At 39.5% G+C, this 20072-nt stretch overlaps 1 protein-coding gene across 2 annotated transcripts in view; it reads right to left on the bottom strand.

Annotated features, from left to right (window-relative positions):
* The window catches only part of LOC134511223 (probable acyl-CoA dehydrogenase 6), a 92311-nt gene that overhangs the window by 18707 nt on the left and 53532 nt on the right, over nt 1-20072 (bottom strand). For both annotated transcript variants that reach the window (XM_063324851.1, XM_063324852.1), the window contains exons 3-5: nt 15543-15672; nt 8291-8397; nt 2177-2344 (exon numbers count right to left, since the gene is read on the bottom strand). In XM_063324851.1, coding sequence (XP_063180921.1) covers nt 2177-2344; nt 8291-8397; nt 15543-15672 — 405 coding nt within the window. The remainder of the gene's footprint in view (nt 1-2176; nt 2345-8290; nt 8398-15542; nt 15673-20072) is intronic.

Raw genomic sequence — 20072 nt, 5'->3', positions numbered from 1 at the left:
GGCTATGTGACCTAAGGGCACCTCCCTTAAAGCTACAATGACTCACATGTCTTTTTGGAATAAACAAAGTAGCTGAAAACCTCCAAGTCAATTTCTGTACATTTGATCTGCCTCTAACAGTGGGTTGGCTGCTTTGATGTTTTTGGAAAACTGATCTCAGAGTAGTAGTATTGCATTTGTGCTCTGACTCTTTCATGAAAAATCAGGAGGACAGCTTCATGCAGGTGACTGGTAAGTGAGCTTACCTGAAAATTCAGGGAGATTCTGGCTCTGAGTTACATGTTTGCTCACCAATCAATAAGGATAAAGTCAACAACTAGTGAAGCAGCCCAGCTCCGTCTTCCCTGAGCTCCCATTCTAAGCCTGCCTTGCATGAGCAGCTGTTGTAGGAACTCACAACCCACTCAGAACTTGCTTAATTCCCGAGGCAATTCACTTCCTTGCTTGACTTACTCCACGCTGAAATTCACTTAACAAGACATTCCCTTAAGTACTGTCATCACCCTCTTTTGCAGAATTACAGACCTGGGTTTTGTTCTCAGTCTGATCCATTAAGTGAACGTATGGACCTGCACTTCACTGCCGTGGGGATGTCCCTACGTGGGAAATACTGGTAATGACATATGTTTGGTATGTAAAATACTCTGAATTGAATGAACAAAAATGTCATAGGTTTTAATACTTTATATTAATATATAAATATATTAATATACAAGATTATATAGTGAATATATATTATGTAATTTAAACGTGTTAACTATATTAAACGTTATTAAATAAATAAATTGATATATTACATAATTTTTAAAATACTAAAATGAATGAAAACCAAAAAGGTTTAAAAATTTTTGAACAGGTGTTAAAACTGCAAAAGGTCCTCACCAACATAACCTTAACCGTATCCTGTCTGAATGACATTCTTCACACATAACAGAACGTTATTGCTGTGAGGTCTGCAGACTACTCGGGAACAAACACCACGTGGACTCTATTACTGAAACTTGTACCCTTAGATCAGGGTGTATTTCTTCAGTGTCTTCACTCAAATGACTAGCTTTCTTCAAAAACAAATCACTGCTTCCAAGATCTTTGAAGCTTTCACTCCAGCCCACATTTAACTCATTAAATTTGGAATTTAAACGGATAATGATAATAGTGCCCTGCCAAAAAGATCCCTTTGCAGAGCACAGCCATGAAGCACCCTGGCTACGCCTGCGTTTCTCTTCAGCTGGGTGGTGGAGGGCAGTTATTGGAGAAAGATCAGGACCATCCACACAACAAAATCACAGCATCCTTCTAGTAGTCTATACAGCTGGTCAGTAAACACACCCTAATGGAGTCAGATACTGCCCATGGGCTTCTGGGAGGCAGGTGTTGGCACGTGGGATAAGATTGTTTTGGGAGATATTTCCCAAGTTTGAAATCTCTAAACTCTTTATCCTTTTATTTTCATATGTTTGAGAATCACTTTCAATATTCTCTCAAGAAATAAGACAGCAAGCTTAAAAATACTCCTCCATTCATCGAAAAAATAATATATATATACAAAACAGGAAAGCATTTAACACTATTTTGGAAAGATAATTTAAGAACATCTTACAAATAGTTCATATGTAGCAAAGATCTATGTAAATAGAGTAATACGTTATTTATTTTGCGGATTGCATCTTCATGCCTTTTTGGGGACAAAAAAACAAGATAAAAGTTTTGTGGAACTTCTCCAAAACTAAAAGGCACTGGATGTTATAATTTTCCAAAAAAACATGTTGGCTCTATTTTTAATGATTTCTTTGAGGCATTAATTTTGTCCTTGGCATTGACTTGTCTATTCATTCTCACAGAGGGTTATGAAATATTTCCATGCAATTGTATCTGAACAATTTTTATAAATTTATTTTTGATGAAAAGGACTCTCCATATAAAATCGTTTTGGGGGTCACAAGCTGAAGTCTGCAAAATATTTAACTTCCTTCTCATTTCCTCTTGTCCCCTGCTTTTTTGTGGAAGTGTGCAAATGCATTTCAGAACCAACTTTGTATAACAGTGTACGACACCTAACTTAGAAGAGCACTTATGGGTGCAGTCGTTTCTGTTGAACACCCTTCCTTCTTGTATTAGGCATACACAAACCCACGAATAAAATCAAATTAGAAGAGAAAGAGTTCTGTGTTATTACCAGGTAGATTCATTGGCAGACATATGAGAGATTTATTTCGATGGGGAGGTCCTTCACTGGTGTTTGCCAGCAGGCACATCCAGTCCGCTTGGCACCCAGACGTAGTCCACATCTTACCACCATTTATGACATATTCATCGCCTTTTTTCACAGCTGTCGTCTTGATATCTATTTCAAAACATAGGAAATGAAGGGTTATTCTTATGAAAGAGGGATAGGCTGGTCCCTGTATGACTGGCAGAGTCACTCTCTTGTTCTCAGAAAGATAACTAATATTTGGTTCTCCCTTCATACACCCCAAGTCCTCTAACCTTTCCAGGCTGCACAAGGCAGAACCGTCTGCACAATCCTTGGAAGGTGAGACAGGGAAACCAGACCACTTCTCTCACCCTCCTTTAGGTGGAGTCTTCATCCCAGTGGATGAAAGCAGAAAACTGCCTAAGTAAATGTGGTCGTCAAACACCCAGGACAGAAACATTTCAGTCTGAGGTGACCTATTATGTGCTTCTGTTACCGTGCACATTAGTCACGGAGGAGGCCGTTAATTTCAGAGTCCTGACTTAAACAAACAGAAGCCTCAATATCTGTGTATACATAAAGATATACATACACGCACTTCCTGCATGTTCTTGGTCAGAATGGCGTAATAAATTCAAAGCTAGTAAACTTTCAAAAGGACAAGCCTAAATGCTAAGATTGTCTGTACATGAAGGAGTTCTAAACACCTACTATTTATACCCCCTGTAAAAAACACAATCTTATTTTCATCCGTGAGTGTTCACATCACGCTGAAAGCAGCACTAGCTGCAACATACAACCAGAGTGAATCATTAGTTATTATTTACAACCCATCAGAATTTCCAAAGGGCTGGCTTCTTCTCCCTGCAACTGAACAACTTCTACTAAAACCCCAACTGAGGATAACTCTTCAACAGATATCTAGCTATAAGTAGATGATAGTATAAGAGAACCCTACCACACCCCTAACAGCACCTGTAAATCTAATGAGACTATAAAGTCCGTAAGAGGGAGGCAGTAGACGTGGAGAATAGGAGTCAGGCACCAAGGCACATTTAAGTCAGCTGGCTACACCTTCACACACACCTACCTCAATCTGCACATGAACATTCTTCCCAAAGGCTCTAAACATAAACCAAAGCAAAACCAAGTATCTGATCTTCATTTACAAGGTAAACTGGGACTGAGGTCAGCATGGCTGAAAAGAGGTCTTGTTAATGAAGACACTGGGAAAAATGATGGGAGAAAATTGTTTAAGGTATAAGACAAGGGAATATCGGATATAGCTATGCTTAAAGGAACTTAGAAGCAGATAACGATGAACAGCAAGGGAAAGAGATAGTACTAATGTGGACAAAACCAGCTGCCATATAGCTATTCAGTCAATGAAAAGACTATGCCAAATCCATCCAAGGGACTTAATATGAAATCTGTATACTAATGAAGGCAAACAAACTGCAGGATCTAAAGTATGATGCTCATAATGGACACAGACACTGAACAATCATATACATGGAGACTAAATAATAAATGAAGGACAAACGAGATGGAATAAGAAATAAGACTCTGTACTGAAGTAGCGTGAAAAGGATGGGAGCAGTACACAGTGATTTACATCACACATCTCTCTGTTGTGGAACAGCTACTGAAGAGATTAGATAGAGGTCCCATGGAAGGTCTGCAGAGGAACAATGAGCACTGTGATGTTATCACAAATGTAAACAGTTCTTGCAAGCATGGCGTCACAGGGGACTAACCACCCAAATACAGATTAAAGAACAAATGTCTTACTAATGGGAACGTTCAAGTACTCCCAAATGTGATGGCTGACAGTTTGCTGCAAACACTGGAGAATCGAGTATTTAAAATCAACTTATGAAGAGTTGACTCTCTTTAACTTTAATAAGAAGAAAGATGACCAAGTCAATAAGAAAGTTTTATGTTTAAAATACAGCAGTCTTTGAAAACCTACTTAACAATTTACTAAAGCCAAATGGACTCAGTCTCAGGAATACAGCTATGAAGATATTTTGGAATAATTGACTGTAATCATTCTCCCTGATAGGCCATAGCTATGGGAAAAGGCTACTTCAGTGGGTGCTCCATAACTCATTTTTGGCAGGTCCACACCATTGGCCCTGTAGTGCCTATAACTCAACAACTTACAAAGCACGCTGTGAGGGCCCCTTCTAGGACAGGCCACAAGGCATCTTCAAATGGCATACGATACAGCTAGTCCCATAGAAACAACCAGGGCTGGTCACTTCACCATTCAGGTCACAACATACTCGAGCCTCAAGTTTTCTTCTCCACTGTGCTCTTGAGTCCAACCAAGCAGCTAAATAGATTCGACAAAAGACAAAGTTGGCTTCCACTTTTAAGGTCAATATTACAATCAAAGATAGGCTCTGTTTTACCTCAAACCAGGACAAACGCATATCATTAAAGTAAAAAATGAAGAACACATATGTGGAATTTAGATCATCAGCACAGGAAAAAAAACCCCAAACTTGCAAAAAAGAACTTCAAGTCTAAATAAATGAATAATCACTTCAAAAAACAGGAGATGGCCTACAGGAAAGGAAAGAGATTAATCATCAGAGTAAGTTACAGTTTGGAGGTCAGAAGGTAAGAACTGCCAGAGGTCAACCTAAGTTAAATCTTGCAGATGAAAACCAACAAAATCAAGGATTGAGGCAGCAAACAAAAATGTTTCAGCCACAGAACTGAAAAGAGAATGAAAAAAACCACGAGATATATCAAGGACACTTCAAAACTGAAGAAATATTTTACATGAGATTACAAAAAGATTCAAAATATAGAATGACAAAGCAAGACATCTACAGGAAGGACTGTACAGAAATTAAAATTAGTGAAAACACAGGTTGTTGGTTTTGGCAATCCGCATGGCCTCAGAATACATTTGGAAAGAAAAGATAATTCAATTTACCAGTGGTATCTTATTTAAAACCAACCTCATTTGTTAATTATTGAAAACGGATTTTCTAGAGAAAAGCAGAACAGGAAAAAAATCTGTTGGACCCAAGCAAACTAAAATTGATGCTACTGGGTAACTATGAGTTAAAATTTTGAAAAGATAAGAATTAGGACAAAAGTGGAAATGTGGGTAAGGAACTTGGCAAAGGGGAAATTGCATCGCGTTGCATTAAAAGAGGAAGTGCTGACGTGCAGGAAGGGTACTATTGGACCTCCTCCTTCGATATCAGCCTTTGGGCAAAACCTATTAAATATTTCCATTAATGATCTCTAAAAGAAGAATCGAAATACACTAATGAAATTTGCTGGTGACACAAACTTGGGAGACATCACCAGCACAGACAACAGAGGTATCACCCAGCAAGAAAGGAATGATCTTGAGTTTTCAAATTCAACACGGCAAGTACAAGTACTGAGGCACAAAGTAATCGGAATGATTGCTGTATCTTACAGTGTTTCAATAGCAAAATGCTAATGAACATGACCTCCATAGTTAATTACAGGATTCACAAGGGAGCAAACTGTTGTGTAACATCACATATCAGAAGGTATTATTTCTATTAGGGCTGGAGAAATATTTGTGCCATTACAGACATCACGTGCAATTTTGGTTTTTCATGCTTAAAAAGATGACCTAAACCCAAAAAAAGCAGAAAGATTGGATTCCACTAAGACAAAATGGGGCAAGATACCTGTGTTGAAAAGGCAGATATGAACAGGGTTACTTGGTGCGGTTCCCTGGAAGACATAACTTGAAGAAAGAGGAAGTGTCTTCCATGGTGTGTTCTTACATATCCCCCACAGACTATCAGCAAAACATTGTATCAGTTCTGGAATAGGATTCAGCTAGAATGAGACAAAATAATCCAAACCGACACAAACGTGTATGTTTTGTGGTACCAAGAATCCTGAAACTGAAGAAACACTTTCTGTACCAACTGTTCTGTCCCGTTCTGCTCCTCAAGTCATCTCTGTGCTAGCTTTGCTGTACATGGTCAATGCTATGTACAATATAAAACTACATTTCAAAGCAGACAGGCGCTCCTTCAAATTGACTTGAAATTTATATTAGACTAGTATACACAGTCCTTTTTGTTGTGTTGAATTTTTAATAAATTAATTCCAGGCACCTTTCCTTTCTCGTGTAGGGACGCGCTATTTTTTCTTCTGTGTTCACATCACCTTCAGTAATCTCACAACTAGCAGAAGAGCAATGCTAGAGGTACCTTACTCTGTGTCGCTCTTCAGTTTAAAATATACCGGCTCACATGGCAGAAGCACGTCCGTCCCCAGCCTCCACGTGTGACCAGTTGCTCTGCTTTACCTCACTTAGAGAAGGGAGACAAACATCCCAATAGCACGAGAAACCAAAGGAAGCATCAAGTCCAGTTTCACGAAGTTCGGTCTACTTTAAAGCATGGAGATGATACGTTCTCTCTGCCTCGCGCAAACCACTGTTACTGAGAACATAAACTAGTGCTGCTCATGTCTAAGTTGTCCTTTTAATTACCCATTGTAAGCTGTTTTCTGGATTTATACCAGGGATCAGCTCTTTCGCGACAGGTGAAAAAGTATAATCATTTCATCCTGTGGTCTGCCTCCCAGCTGCAGTCTGGGTTCATCAGATAATCCTAGCTGATTCCAAATTTCTCTTTAACTGTATTAATCCAAGTGTATCCTACCAATTAAACTAGATGATAAACAACATGCAGCTAAAAGAATATTTATGTTAGTTATTATCTGGAACACTGCATCAAAAAATTAAAATCATGTTTAGAAAGTTCTGATAATCATCTAATTAAACTAGAGCAGCGTTAATTAAAATAAATGATGTTTTATTTCCTACATTAGCAAAACTCAAATTTCAAATTATTTTAATGAAAAACAAGTCTATAAAAATTACGGATTTTTTTCTTACGAACAAAATCAATTAGCTAGAAAGGAAAACAGCAATGGATCACGCAGGAAGATTTAGTCACATTATTTTGTTATCCCCATTAACTCTCTTGAAAACTACCTGCTGCACCCTTGCTCTAACACTGAGCTAAATGATCTATTTGTCTTGAGAGAACAACATGAGTTTGGTCACGGAGATGGACACAGGACTCTGTTGATGAAAAAACTTCTGTCAAACTCATCGATTTTGTCTGCAGAAGACCTTGTCTCAGTGATTTGTAAGAGCACCATGTGTTCAATTTAGCCATCCTGTGTCCAACAACAAAACCTCTAGAAGTGGTTTCTTGTCATTTCCTTTTCTTAAAGTCCACAATTCACAGTCAGATGAGACACCTGTTACTTTTGCTACAATATCTGTTTTAATTTAACTGTTCAAATGATCTACTGCCTCAGGCACTTCAGAATAATAGTTTCATTTGTCCATGTTTTTAAACATATTCTTGCACTAAAACAAGAAAAATGGTTGCCTGCAAAGTAACTAAATCACAAAGCTAAGAGATCTGACATGGCAAATTCTTCATTAGCTCTAAAGAAAACAATCACCAGTTCAGAGACATTTTTGCCGCACAGGAACAACGGAGGGTGCTGAGGTGGGGTAAGAATGAGCAAGGGGAACCCATTGTGACACTGATGCCATCGTTTTCAGAATGGACTAGTTCTGCAACTTGCCGGTGTTCACGGGAGAGGTCTGTTTTAAGGAAGTGCAAGTTTTGGTACAGCTGAAGGGGCCACAGCTCCTATCACTGACATCGGCGGGTTTGCACAACTGACAGTGGCTGTGCAACTACAGGAGGGGCTGGGGTCCTCCCTGCCGGCGGCGAGCTCAGACAGCACAAGGGAGGCAGCAGCAGGACAAACAGTAGGAGAAATCCAGGGCCAGCATCACAGCTGCATATTAATCTGTTGTGCTCAGCCTATACAGGGTTATAGCTATTGATTCACTGACAAATACATTCAATTTGATTGCATCAGAGGCATGTGTTACCACTCCTGGAATATTACTTTTTGCCCTCACCATGCCAGACTCTCCTTCCTTTGCATTTCTTACAAATGACAGTGGCAAAGAGAAAGGCCAGGGAAACCAGATTCTTTCCTTTAAAATACCAGGCTGTCTAAAATTGGCAATTTGCTAGGTTAACTTACTTGCGACATCTGACCCAGCTCCAGCTTCACTGATTCCCAAGCAAGCCACAAGATCTCCAGCTATAGTTGGTACAAGGAACTGTTTTTTCAACTCATCAGAACCAAACCTGCAACAATATAATGAAAAAGATAGGATATTAAAAGCTTTTGAAGGTAAACTTTATTTACAAGTTAGGTACAAATTTTGTTCTACCCACACAGTGATCAATTTTCCTATGACTAGGTCAAATCTGTCCCAGAGCCAAAAGGCAGAACAAAAACCCTCCAAAGCTATGATTCAGAGCCTTCACCAGAGGTGCAGTCACAGTCATTTTAAACAAGGTTTTTATGCCTATTCAGGCATCTTACTTCCACAGAAATGTGTTATCTTGACGCCCAAAATCTGATCTTTATGACTGTTGTTTTGAGCACTATCATCTAAATAAACATAGTCCCTGGGGTTTCCCCTCAAAGCTCCTGTACCAGTCTGCAGCCAGCCAGGACGGAGGACCTGCTCTCTGCATATCTTCTGAATTTTGCACCAGCTCTTTGCCAGGTTTTAGCGGTGACAGAAAAGTTATGACACATGATGGCCACCCTGGCCACCCTCTGCAAATATATGTATTTACATTACTAATATTTCACATCTGCATAAACCCCAGTCAAATCTATTACTGCTTCTTCCCAGCTGTTCTTTTAGTCCCCACAAAAATATAAAGGGAAACGGCAAAGTGGTTGATGCCATTTAAACACAAAAAATTCACTTGGCCATATTTCAATTCAGTTAAGAGGCACCCTCTTTTTTTCCACCACATAGCTTTAATTTATGAACCACCACATGGTTCACCTCATTTCGCGGTTGATTTTGTCCTAATTAATATTCACTTGAAGCATGAATGGTGAGCTTGTGGTCTACTTTGTGAACCTCTCTTGTGCTAGACTGAAAAAATTCCTTGAGTCATGAGATGTCTCTTCTGTGAGCAGAAATCCACGAACGTCAAGTTCCTCCTCAGCCCCCTCTTTGGTGGGATGCTTCTCAGGCCAGCATCTCCACTCATCTCCTCAGTCCGCTGGCTGCCGAAGCAGGCTACAGTTTCCCAGGCCCTCCTTCTAAACCACTGTCCCAGTACTTCCAAAGGAGTGATGCCGTTTTAGCTGACACTCTGACCCTTCCCCTCCACAAAACCATCAAAGGACACAGGACGGCCAGAAAACAGACGGGGAGCTGGAAGACACGTTCACTTTGTGCACACAGGGAGCTCAATTCCTAGTCCTGTCCCTGCTGATAATCACGGCAGCAATCCCAAATAAATACAAGAAGCGAGCTTGGAGTGTTTACTCTTTCCTCCAGCATACTGGGACAAAGTCCCCTGCTCTGTTATGCAGCACACGCTTTTTTTTTTATTATTTCTCTTTTCCTTGGGATATGATCAAGTATGGCCAGCCGAACATTCATTAGACAAAAAAAAACCGCAACCAACATCATGAAAAATCAGATTATGAGAGGAGCTAGCAGGGATTTTTGGCAATGCTTTCTGATGCTTAAAACTTTGCCAACCTTTAGTTATTTCAACAGAGGATTTCCATGACAAGACCTTTCCTCAGAATAATGTTTTTTGTTTGATATCCTTATTTGTTTGGCTTAAGTTCCAGAAAACAGTTCAGCTTTTCCCAAAAATGAGGCTACAGAAGAAGTTATTTTGCAATTAAAAAAAAAAAAAAAGCCTGGCAACACTATCTTCAGATGATCACGGGTCTCTACGCCTTGCCGAGAAGACATGCAGCTCAGCAAGCAGCTAGTTATTGTGTCAGAAATATGTTGTTTCTATAAAATTCTACTCATCTTAAACGCATCCCAGAAAAACTGCAGGTTTGCATAAATGCAATACCCACTTCTTTCGAGTTTAACAGCTCCAGAATTAGAAAACACTGTTTGCAATGAGATCACGGCTCAAGACAAGCCAGACTATGTCTACTTTCTAGGCTGGGGCTGTACCCCTAGGCATAGTTCCCCATTTGATTAACTAGGCAGCCTTAGCATTGCTCTAAAATATATTTTCATGCATGTGTGTATGTATATATACACGCACACAAGTCTACAGTCAATCAAACGGAGCTCCTTGTTGATGCTGGGTAACCCACAAGTCCCAAGTGTGAGATTCTGACATGTTAAGAGTTGCATGAAAGCACCCCATCCTTTCTTCCACCACACTTTATAAGTAACATTGGTGGAATATCATTAATGCGAACACAAAAATGACAATGGCATACAATCTTGTAAATGGTAGGCAAAAGGAAAATAAAACCATGGCAAAATACAGATGTAAGAACACTTCCTCATTCCACATAGTTCTGTTTATGTGCCCTGCCAATTAGAAATATGAAGTCACCTTTATTCATCTCAAATATATATAAAAATATGGTTTCTGACAGGTTAGATTGCTACATTGAAGGAAAATATGTCTATCACACATCACTATTCTGACTTAATTGGGCTGATAATCATCTTGGTAGAACTGCAGATCTTATTCAATTTTGTTTCTTCTGCATCGGGGGAAAAAGGCTGAGCTGAAGTGAATTAATTAAATTAGTAAGGAAAGTTCTGAGTAGAACTGATAGATACACTAGTATGGTACACTATTAAGTGCAAATTGAAATTGTGAATATGAACAGCTGCAGGCAGCTCTGACATGGCTCTCAGCATGTGATCAGCTCAAGCTTTCTTGCACTGGAGCTCACACATTCGAGCACTATTCACCACCAAAGCAAAAATACAGCAAAAAGTAGTGCAGTTTTCAGATGATCTATGCATTACTCTACAGTATCTCAAACATGACGCAATGGTTTACTCATGGACTCCCTAGGAATATAAAAATGTCCTTTGGGCAAAGATGAGGATAACTCTGACCTACTGCCACTTTCTTTCTCACACGCTAGCAAGAGGTGAATTTCTCCCAATTCTCTTTCTGTTCTGCTCCCATACTCAAACTACTCATAATGCAGTAGCCACATGCCACACTTTTCCTTCGGTGTAGTCCTGCATGGGCATCTTACCATCTGATGTCCAGGTCCAGTTTAGCAGTACTCCTTGGATCTTGAAGATACAGGAAAAGAAGGATGAAAAATCAAAAGGGGAGAGATGCTCTTTACAGGCCCAGAAAAAGTTAGAAATGCATGAACAGCGGCAAGCACCCCTGGGCAGCATGGAAGCCTCATTAAATTCAGTAATTTACATAACCTGGATTTAAAAGAATCCACACTGCAATCAGCTTTCGCTCTTTGAGTCCCTATTTCAGTCAAGATAAGACGACATGCAAGTTTAAAAAAACCTGCATTTAGAAAACTTATTTACTTTTTGTGAAAGACAGCATAAGAAAAAAAAGGAATAAGAAAAGCGCTCTCACTCCCAGTTTTTATCAAGCCTTTAAGCTTCAGTGATTTGAAGATTTTATGAAATAAATTGCTCAGTTCAAGCTACAGCTATATTTCTGGAAAGAATACAGATGAGAAGCCTGCATAAGACGACCTAATGGGTATGACTGCCTCACGCAGATGAGACTACCTGAAGGGTTTCGGTTAACAATGATTACGTCAATCTTCTATTTATTTAGGAACGCATTTTGCACTAAAATGCAGATATTGTAAAAGAGGAGTTATATTAAAGATTACCCTCTATCGAGTCATGCAGTTTTTAAGAGCTACTCATGTAGCTGGTGTCCTGCTCTGGGGGCCTCAAGGCCGCCCACCAGACAACCTGCCACCGTAGCATGGCCAGGCTGTCACCAGGAGCTGGGGAAACCTCAAAGGTACAGGAACAGCGTGAAGCTGGTTTGAGGAAAGTTAGTTCAGAAGCAGCTGCTTGACTTCATATTGCCCCACCGTATTGCTCTGGGCAGGTTAGACCCTCACAGCTATTCAAAACCACAAAGCAGCACAACTGGCTATGGATGCAACATAACTAGCCATCATGACAGTAATGCTTAATGAGACTTTTTTTAATGATACGTTGAAAGCAGCACCTATAACAGTCTCTGCCCTGGCTCAGGGCAAGATCTGGCCTACCTTATGCACACTATATAAACTACGCACCAAATGCAAGAGCGAGACAACTCAGTATGTCTGTTCTTGAAGAAAGACATAACCAAGCTTTGCCTTACGCTATGCCAGTGGGAAAGCCACTCAGCTCTTGAATGACCTCTTCCCATTTTCACCCTTTTCCCAGCTGATCAAACGGATGATCCTGCTTTTCAAAACTGCTGTTCTGATTGTCAGCTGCATCTTCTCTCCTTCATAGCAAAGAGGAAAAGAGACAGTAAACCTAACTTTTTTGACATTAATTCTCAGGTATGCTGCTGTTCAGGGTGGAGAAAGAATCAGTGATGAGTAAGCTGATGAAACAGAAAAGCACTCTTTTCCCATGAAATAATCATCATTAACCTTACTGTTTTCCTATAAATAATAGGGGGGGAAAAAAAGAAAAAAGGAAAGTTTACTGCCTGCTGCCGAGATAAAGGAGCTCTACGCTGATCTGGTATCACTATGGATGTGTCACCCTACAGGTGTGTTTACAAGTCCAGGGAAATGTATCTTTTTCACTGCCCCAGCTGAGACCTGCTTTCTCCACTCTACTTGTAAGCGTGAAAGCGAGTGATGTATTATATTTGAATGCATTTGAAAGACCTGACGGAGTGTTATGTTCAGAACTAGGTACATCAAAGGTCAGATCACTGCTGACAAAACATTTTGCATTTAGTTCTCAAAATCAGAAAGCGCTACTGCTTCACTTAGTAGAATCTGGGAAAAAAAATGGAGCAGCCTGGGCATCTTCAAGTGATATGAAACTATTTTCTCCTATATTTGTCTGCACAATAGACATGCATATAAATCAAAATCTGCAGGGTTGCTTCCAAGTATGACCATGAATATAACTTTCTGAAGGTTGTCAAAAAAACCCCATACAGAATGAAGTAAAAAGGAGCAGGAACAGTGAACATGCAAACAGATACGTGTAACATTTTAAAAAATTATTATTTATATAATTAAAACTTTTACCTACAATGTACTTCCCAATTAACTGAATACCTCAAAGACCTTCACGAACTAAGCCTTCCAACAGCTTATCACTGAAGCAAGAAACCCACTGAAGTTGCAGAAACAGCATCAGGAGGCATCCTGACTCCCGATCTTTTAAGACTTTATTTTTCCAAAGTATGAAAATTTAAAAAGCTTAGGGTGTGTGTGTGTTTGCATGTGCATATATGTATCCATCTGTTCAAACTACTGCGCTGTCTATGTATCTAATTGAGGGAACATCTCTAATTTATAGTGGCAGAGCATCTTCATGATGTATCACATTCACCGAGTTGGTTCACAGGTGCACTCAACACATGCTTGATGAACGCTGAAGAAAGACCAAAGTCAGGAAAGCGAACAAAGGGCTCTAGACTTCTTCTTTAAAGTTTTTTAGGGGACGATGGTTGATTACCATTACTCTTTACTTTGTGCATTGCTGATGCATCACGTGTAACACTGCCTAGTTAAGATACAAAATTTGGATTATCTCTTCGAACTTGTTTAGGATCACCACAGTACACAGATCCCTTTAAAGAGACCATCTAGCTGTGAATGCAATTTGAATCCATGACCCAGGACGAGCAGTTAGCCCTCTCACTATATTGCGTAAGTAAAGTAAAGCTGCACCTGTGCAAAATTTCCTGTAGCAGCCAGCTTTCTCTTTCCAAGTTTCATTTTTACATCTTAAGGGTGGGACACTATACTGTATAACTGGTCAGTGGAATTGACTTAAGACTGGAGGAAAATTTCATTAATACAGATGCAAATTCAATTACAGATTTCATCATGTTAACGACATTTTCACATTTACTTTCCAACAACATCCACTTTAGGATTTCACTAGCACAAATGTATGTTGCTTCACTGCTTTATTACAGCAGACCAGAGTAACAGAAGGCCAAAAAACTGCAATGGAAGAAAAATGGAAGTCATCTTTTACCCACAGATTTTTTTAAAACCCTGGGAATAAAAGGCTATCATGGGGGCAAGGTACTATTCTCTGAAGTCTTTTAAAATATTGGTTTTATTCTCAGTTGGACTATGACTAAGCTACTGTTGTAACAGACATACTGAACTCCATGCTTTCAGCAAGCTTTTGGTGTATTACACAAAGGAGAAGAAAACTTTTAGAAAGATTTCTCGCGGCTGAGACCTCTGAAGTTGCACATACCTAGCAGAAGGATAAATGGATGTCAAGGGAACAGAGCCTACATTCCAGACTCTACAGTGGATTTACAGGCATTTTCATTCAGAATTGGAAAAAAAAAAAAACAACCACCAACAAACAACCCAACCCTATAATGTTGTTCTGTGAAAAAATTCCGCTCTTGTGTATCTGTTTTGTGCAGAGAAATTCCTGACTTCATAATCATTATTTGAATTTAATCCCCAGCATCACCTTCTGGAATTTTAGGTATATCCATATTCCAGGGGAAAACTGCTGGACTAGCTTCTCACCTCCCTCTAGTTTGGCAAGCTGCTGTTTTGATGCAGAATGTCTGTGAAACTACTACATGAAGCAGCAGCTGCTAACTGCCACTTTTATCGAGGGACGAAAACCAAAACAGATTCAGAAAGTGCAGGAGCCTGAACGACAGCACGTGATAAAAGGGGAACACTGACACAAGCAGATGAGAAAGAGCAAAACGAGTAATTGCCCAGATGGGTGTATTTAGGAAGCATGACGCATGTGCTACAGCTTTAGGATTTACACCAATATTGATCATTATTTCTGAAAAGTCACTGTCAGTAATAAGCACCTTGTAAAGCTGGAAAAAAAGCAAGTAAATTATAAAATAAAATTAGATTGATCCTAGTCATTGGAACTAAATGCATCCTCAGTATGGCTGTACCAGGCTATCTGGCTAAGAAAAAATACAAACATGAATAGAGGGACTCTGGAATTAAAATTGTTTTATTGGCTGTGGCACCAAGGTTCTGTGTTTGTAAACATATAATCTACTATTAAACGAAGCCTATGTTTTAATATATGACAGTCTAATATTAAAAAAATATGTATTTTCTCCCCTAAAGCAAACTGTCTGAGAGAGGCAGAGTAGGTTCCTTCCTCAAGCGTTACTGAAAAGCAGCTAGACAGTAAATCTGCACAGTAATTTCTTTTTTCTAGTGTTATACAGATTGGGTTTTAGGTCTAAACACACAATGATTTGGGTTTTAGGCTAAACTTTTTGAAAATTACCTTGTAAGAGCAGGAGTAGTCATGCCAGCTTGCACCCCAATAGCCATAGGAATACCTCCACAGCGGATATTTCCCAGCTCTTCTGCCACTGCAATGTTATAGGAGAAGTCCAAGCCCATGCCGCCATATTCTGAGGAAAAAACAAATCTATGACACTCATGTTCTAGACTGGCATAAGCAACATGAAACAAAATAAGATATTGCTACTGCAAGGATTTGCCAACTGCAATTTCATGGCTAATTTTTAAATATTTGACAATTATCAGCTTTCCTTTCAGAAAAGTAATGCCACACTGTGCTTCACAAAACCTGAATTTAAAATTACACCTGTTCTAATTACCCGCATGTACATCAAGTCACCTCTGAATATCCTAAGTAGCATCATTACTTTTATTGGAAACAGCAGGAAAAAGCGACTTGCTGCTGAAAACAACATCAGAAGGCAAAATTATTCTTTTCATCAGGAAGCGCATATGAACAAATCACCTCGAGGCAAGAAGTGCTTTTATTTCTCCACAATAAGGCCTGACACCCACTCTCACCCCCCAAGCGCACTCAAGCAGAGGTCATCTTTCTCACATGCAGCCGTCAAGTCAGCACAGAGCAAGACCACGTGCAGGTCCTGTCCCTGGGTTAAGTTACTGCCGTAGCTCAAAATCCACGTTAGGCACGAGTACAATACTGAACACATGTATTTCATATCCTGGCCCCCAGTAGGTGCAGTCATTAAAGCATTTTTCATTAGCAGGAGGCTGACAACCCGGGGCGCTGGCCGGATGCCAGCACGGGCCGTTCCTCCTCCCCACATTCCGATCTGCAAATTCAATTAAAGAGGATATTATTCTTCACCTCCCTCCCATGCCCAGCACTGATAAACCCACCACGTAGTGAAACACAGAAGAGCTACGTTGCTATGATGGATGAGGTAATTCCTAGCTGTATTAAACAGTTTATAGTCCAAAGGAAATATGGTGAGAAAGAGAACGTTACTGCTTGACGTCATTAGTTGACTGAGCAGCTTTGATTAGATAACATTTTCCTCCTTTTTTTTTTTTTTCTTTTTCTTACTTATTTGAAGACCAACTCAGAAAATTTCAAATAAGTAGATACAATCCCCCACCCCTCAACACACACAATAAGGGGCAGATGACCCACTTCCATATTTACTTGCTGACATCAAACACTATCTGAGCTCAGCCCTCTACTGACCTGCTTTGAAGTTTTCAAAAAACACCATTAATTAAAAATCAAAACACCCCAGTGCATATAAACACAGGGCTTTGTGTGCTATCATCTGTTTCCTAAACCCACAGAAACTACCTTTGTGCATCCTTTTTCTGCAGAAATAAAGGAAAACACAAATGGAAAAGGCTAAGTGTGAAGTTCAATTTTCAAATAACATTTCTCCTTAGGTCATCCGGAATAGTCTGGATTGTCAGAATTTAAAAAAAAAGAAGCTACTTTTCCAAACTTTTACCTGAAAATAAAGAATGTTTCTTAAAAATATACACAAAATTAAAATTCTTACTGGGAGCTTAAGCAGTACAGTGAAACAACAGTAACATGGGAATGTGTTTAGTATAATATATAACGGAATTCTCTTGCCTTTCCAAAGCCGCCATCAATAAATAAATGCTTTGAGGAACAGTAAGGCATGTATGCGTATGCAAAGGTAAGGCTATTTAAAGATGTGTGGTATGAGAGAATTTTTGCTGATTTTACACTAATCTATAGGAGAGTTATAATACATAACCTTAGCTTTGGCACTGCACAAATGCTTTCCATTTGATTTTATTTTTTGTAAAATCAGTCAATCATTTTATTGCCAAACTACAGTTATTAATAATTTTGTCTTTAGTTTTGTCCACCAACCAGTTATATTCCTGTCTTTCACTTGATTTCACAAGTCAAAATCTTAGTTTCTTGATTTACCCAAAACAACTTTACAGGAGGAATGCTATGCGCAAAACTGACCCAAAGAAGGACCGTTTTATGCAAACGTACGGCTTACATGCATTCTTTGTTCTACCACAATTGATTATATATTACTATGTAACAGACTTGCCTTGCTCTCATTTAAGATTAGTAGCTAAGTGGTACATTTTAAAAACAAATAGCTGCAAAAGGCCAGCTCTCAAAGTGATGACACTGAAGGAATTTCCTACCAAAGGGAGGAAACAATCAGAACAAAGCCTCAGGAGCTGAGAAGGCGGAGGGTGGAAGCCCTACCGGGCAATGAGATGATGCATCCTCAGAAGATTTTATAATCTGTGGATAGATAATGCAAAATACAACCACAGGTGCAGACAGGCAGGAAGGGCAGAAGCAAATGGTAAAAACATTAATCAGACAATACGATCAGTTCTGTTCCAAGGAGAAAGAGTTTCATGGAGAAACTCACTCCGTGAGCGGTTTGATGGACGATTATAGGGAATGCCTCTTTTGAACCCAAAGTATTTGACCGAGTTTCAACTTGTCAGTGCAGTCTGTGCCGCTATATCCTCAAGTAATTTGGGTAACCTATGCCATGGCTAAAGACAGCTGTGTCCCATTTCTTTGAAGAACTGGATCTCTGTGCTGAGATGCGCTGCCAGCAGTGTCACACACGGCAACAAGACATGTGACAGGACACAGTGGCAGCCTGGCTTTCACCCCAAAGCGGCCGGCCCTCCAGACAGCTATTTTGGGGCTCGTCCAAGCACATCACCCTGCATGCCACAGGACTCGGCTCTTTAATTGAGACAAAACCACCAGGCCATTCTTACTTCCACCTGCTGCAGCAATGACGGTGAATGCTTTACAGAACAAATGTTTAGTTTTTATTTGGAATAAGCCTTACTCTTTTTTGGAATAACTCTTACTTGCAATAAGGAAATAAGCTGGTGGTAGGAGGGTCGCGATCGCCAGTCTCATCAACAAACACCACCTCCTGGAAGCATCTGTGCAATGATGTAATGCCAATAGGTCAATTTAATTTTAATTCAGAAAAGCAAACACCATGCCTAATATAATTTTTGGTGAAAAATACATAATTAAAGGAACCAAATCAATTTCAGATGTGATTGTTTGTTTTTTTTTAAAGAAGAATAACAAGCTGTAAGTAAATATTCATGTGGAAAACATTTCTAGGATAAATATTTCATTTAACTTTAAAATGAGATGAGTGACCCTTAGAGAATTGTTTGGCTACATTTCCATTTTTAATTTGCAAGAAATATCAGGAGAACAAAGCAAAGCAAAACTAGGCAGAAAGTCTAATGCACTAATGTTTTTATAATTCAAAACAGGTAGAAAAAGGTAACTCTGTGATATTCAAATTATTACTATTTTGCTGACAATAGCACAACTTCCAGCTGTCAGATGACTTAATTTGATATCTTATCCATTGTTTGGCTTCAGGTTCTTTTACAGAGAAATTAAATTATAAAGCCCAAAGCAAAAACATATGAAAATGCAAATAAATGAAGATTCTGCACTGCAGACCATGGGCAGGACCAACGCCGGAGTAGGGGAAAAGCATGAGGAGGGAAGAGCAGAAGAGAGGAGCTGTTATGGACTGACTGCAACCTCCCAGCCCCATCCTCCTGTGCCACTCGGGGTGGGGAGGGGGGTAAGAGACTCAGGAATGAAGAATTGACGCTAAGCCTGGGAAGAAGGGGGAGAGGATGAGGGGAACAGCTTGTTTTAATTTGCCTTTTGTTTCTCACTACACAAATCTATTGTAATTGGCAGCAAATTAAATTAATTTTCCCCAAGCCAAATCTTCTTTGCCCATGATGGTAACTGGTGAGCAGTCTCCCTGACTTTATCACAACAGCCAATCTTTGCCAACATACTTTCTCGCCTGTCCTGTTGCGGAGGTGCAGTGAGCGAGCGGCTGGGTGGGTGTCTGCCTGCTGGCCAAGGTGAACCCACCACACCATGGTCAACACATTAATCTATTTTTCTTTTAAAGTTTTACTTTGTACAGACTAACTTATTTCTACACTGTTAAACTTGTGACATTGCCAGTGGAGTGGGAGTCCAAAAAGAAAACAGCAAGTTTTAATAAATGTGTTTTTTTAAAAGATGTGGATGTACATTCTACTAAATCTGATAATTTACGGTATCAGGACTTTTATATGTGAGTACAGGCAGACAGCAAAGATGATGGCCAAAAATACAAATAAAAAAAAAGAGAAAGACTATCTGATCTTTATCTGCCACACATCAAAACAGAAACACTGCTGAGACCAGTCGGGAAAACAAAGGCAAAGAATGTCTATGAAAAAGGACTTAAAAAGGCAAATGAGAAGCTGAGGTCTTTCATAAAATCATTTCATTTTTGTGAAGATCAACACGTTTCCTGTCACTTGTTCAGCTACAGGCTCCCTGTTCAAATATGACTCTGTTTAACCGTGAGACAGGCTGGAAGTCTCTAGTCCAAATTTTGTAAGAGTTTAGAGGTGTCTCTATTTGGAATTTGCTTCTGAACCCCATCTAATAGCTGTCAGTGGGAATGACAAAATCCGTGGCAAAAAGGGTCTATAA

The sequence above is a fragment of the Chroicocephalus ridibundus genome, chromosome 2, assembly GCF_963924245.1.
Source record: "Chroicocephalus ridibundus chromosome 2, bChrRid1.1, whole genome shotgun sequence".
NCBI lineage: Eukaryota > Metazoa > Chordata > Aves > Charadriiformes > Laridae > Chroicocephalus > Chroicocephalus ridibundus.
Note: the sequence above shows the minus strand (reverse complement) of the source record. Positions and strands in the feature narration are given on the sequence as shown.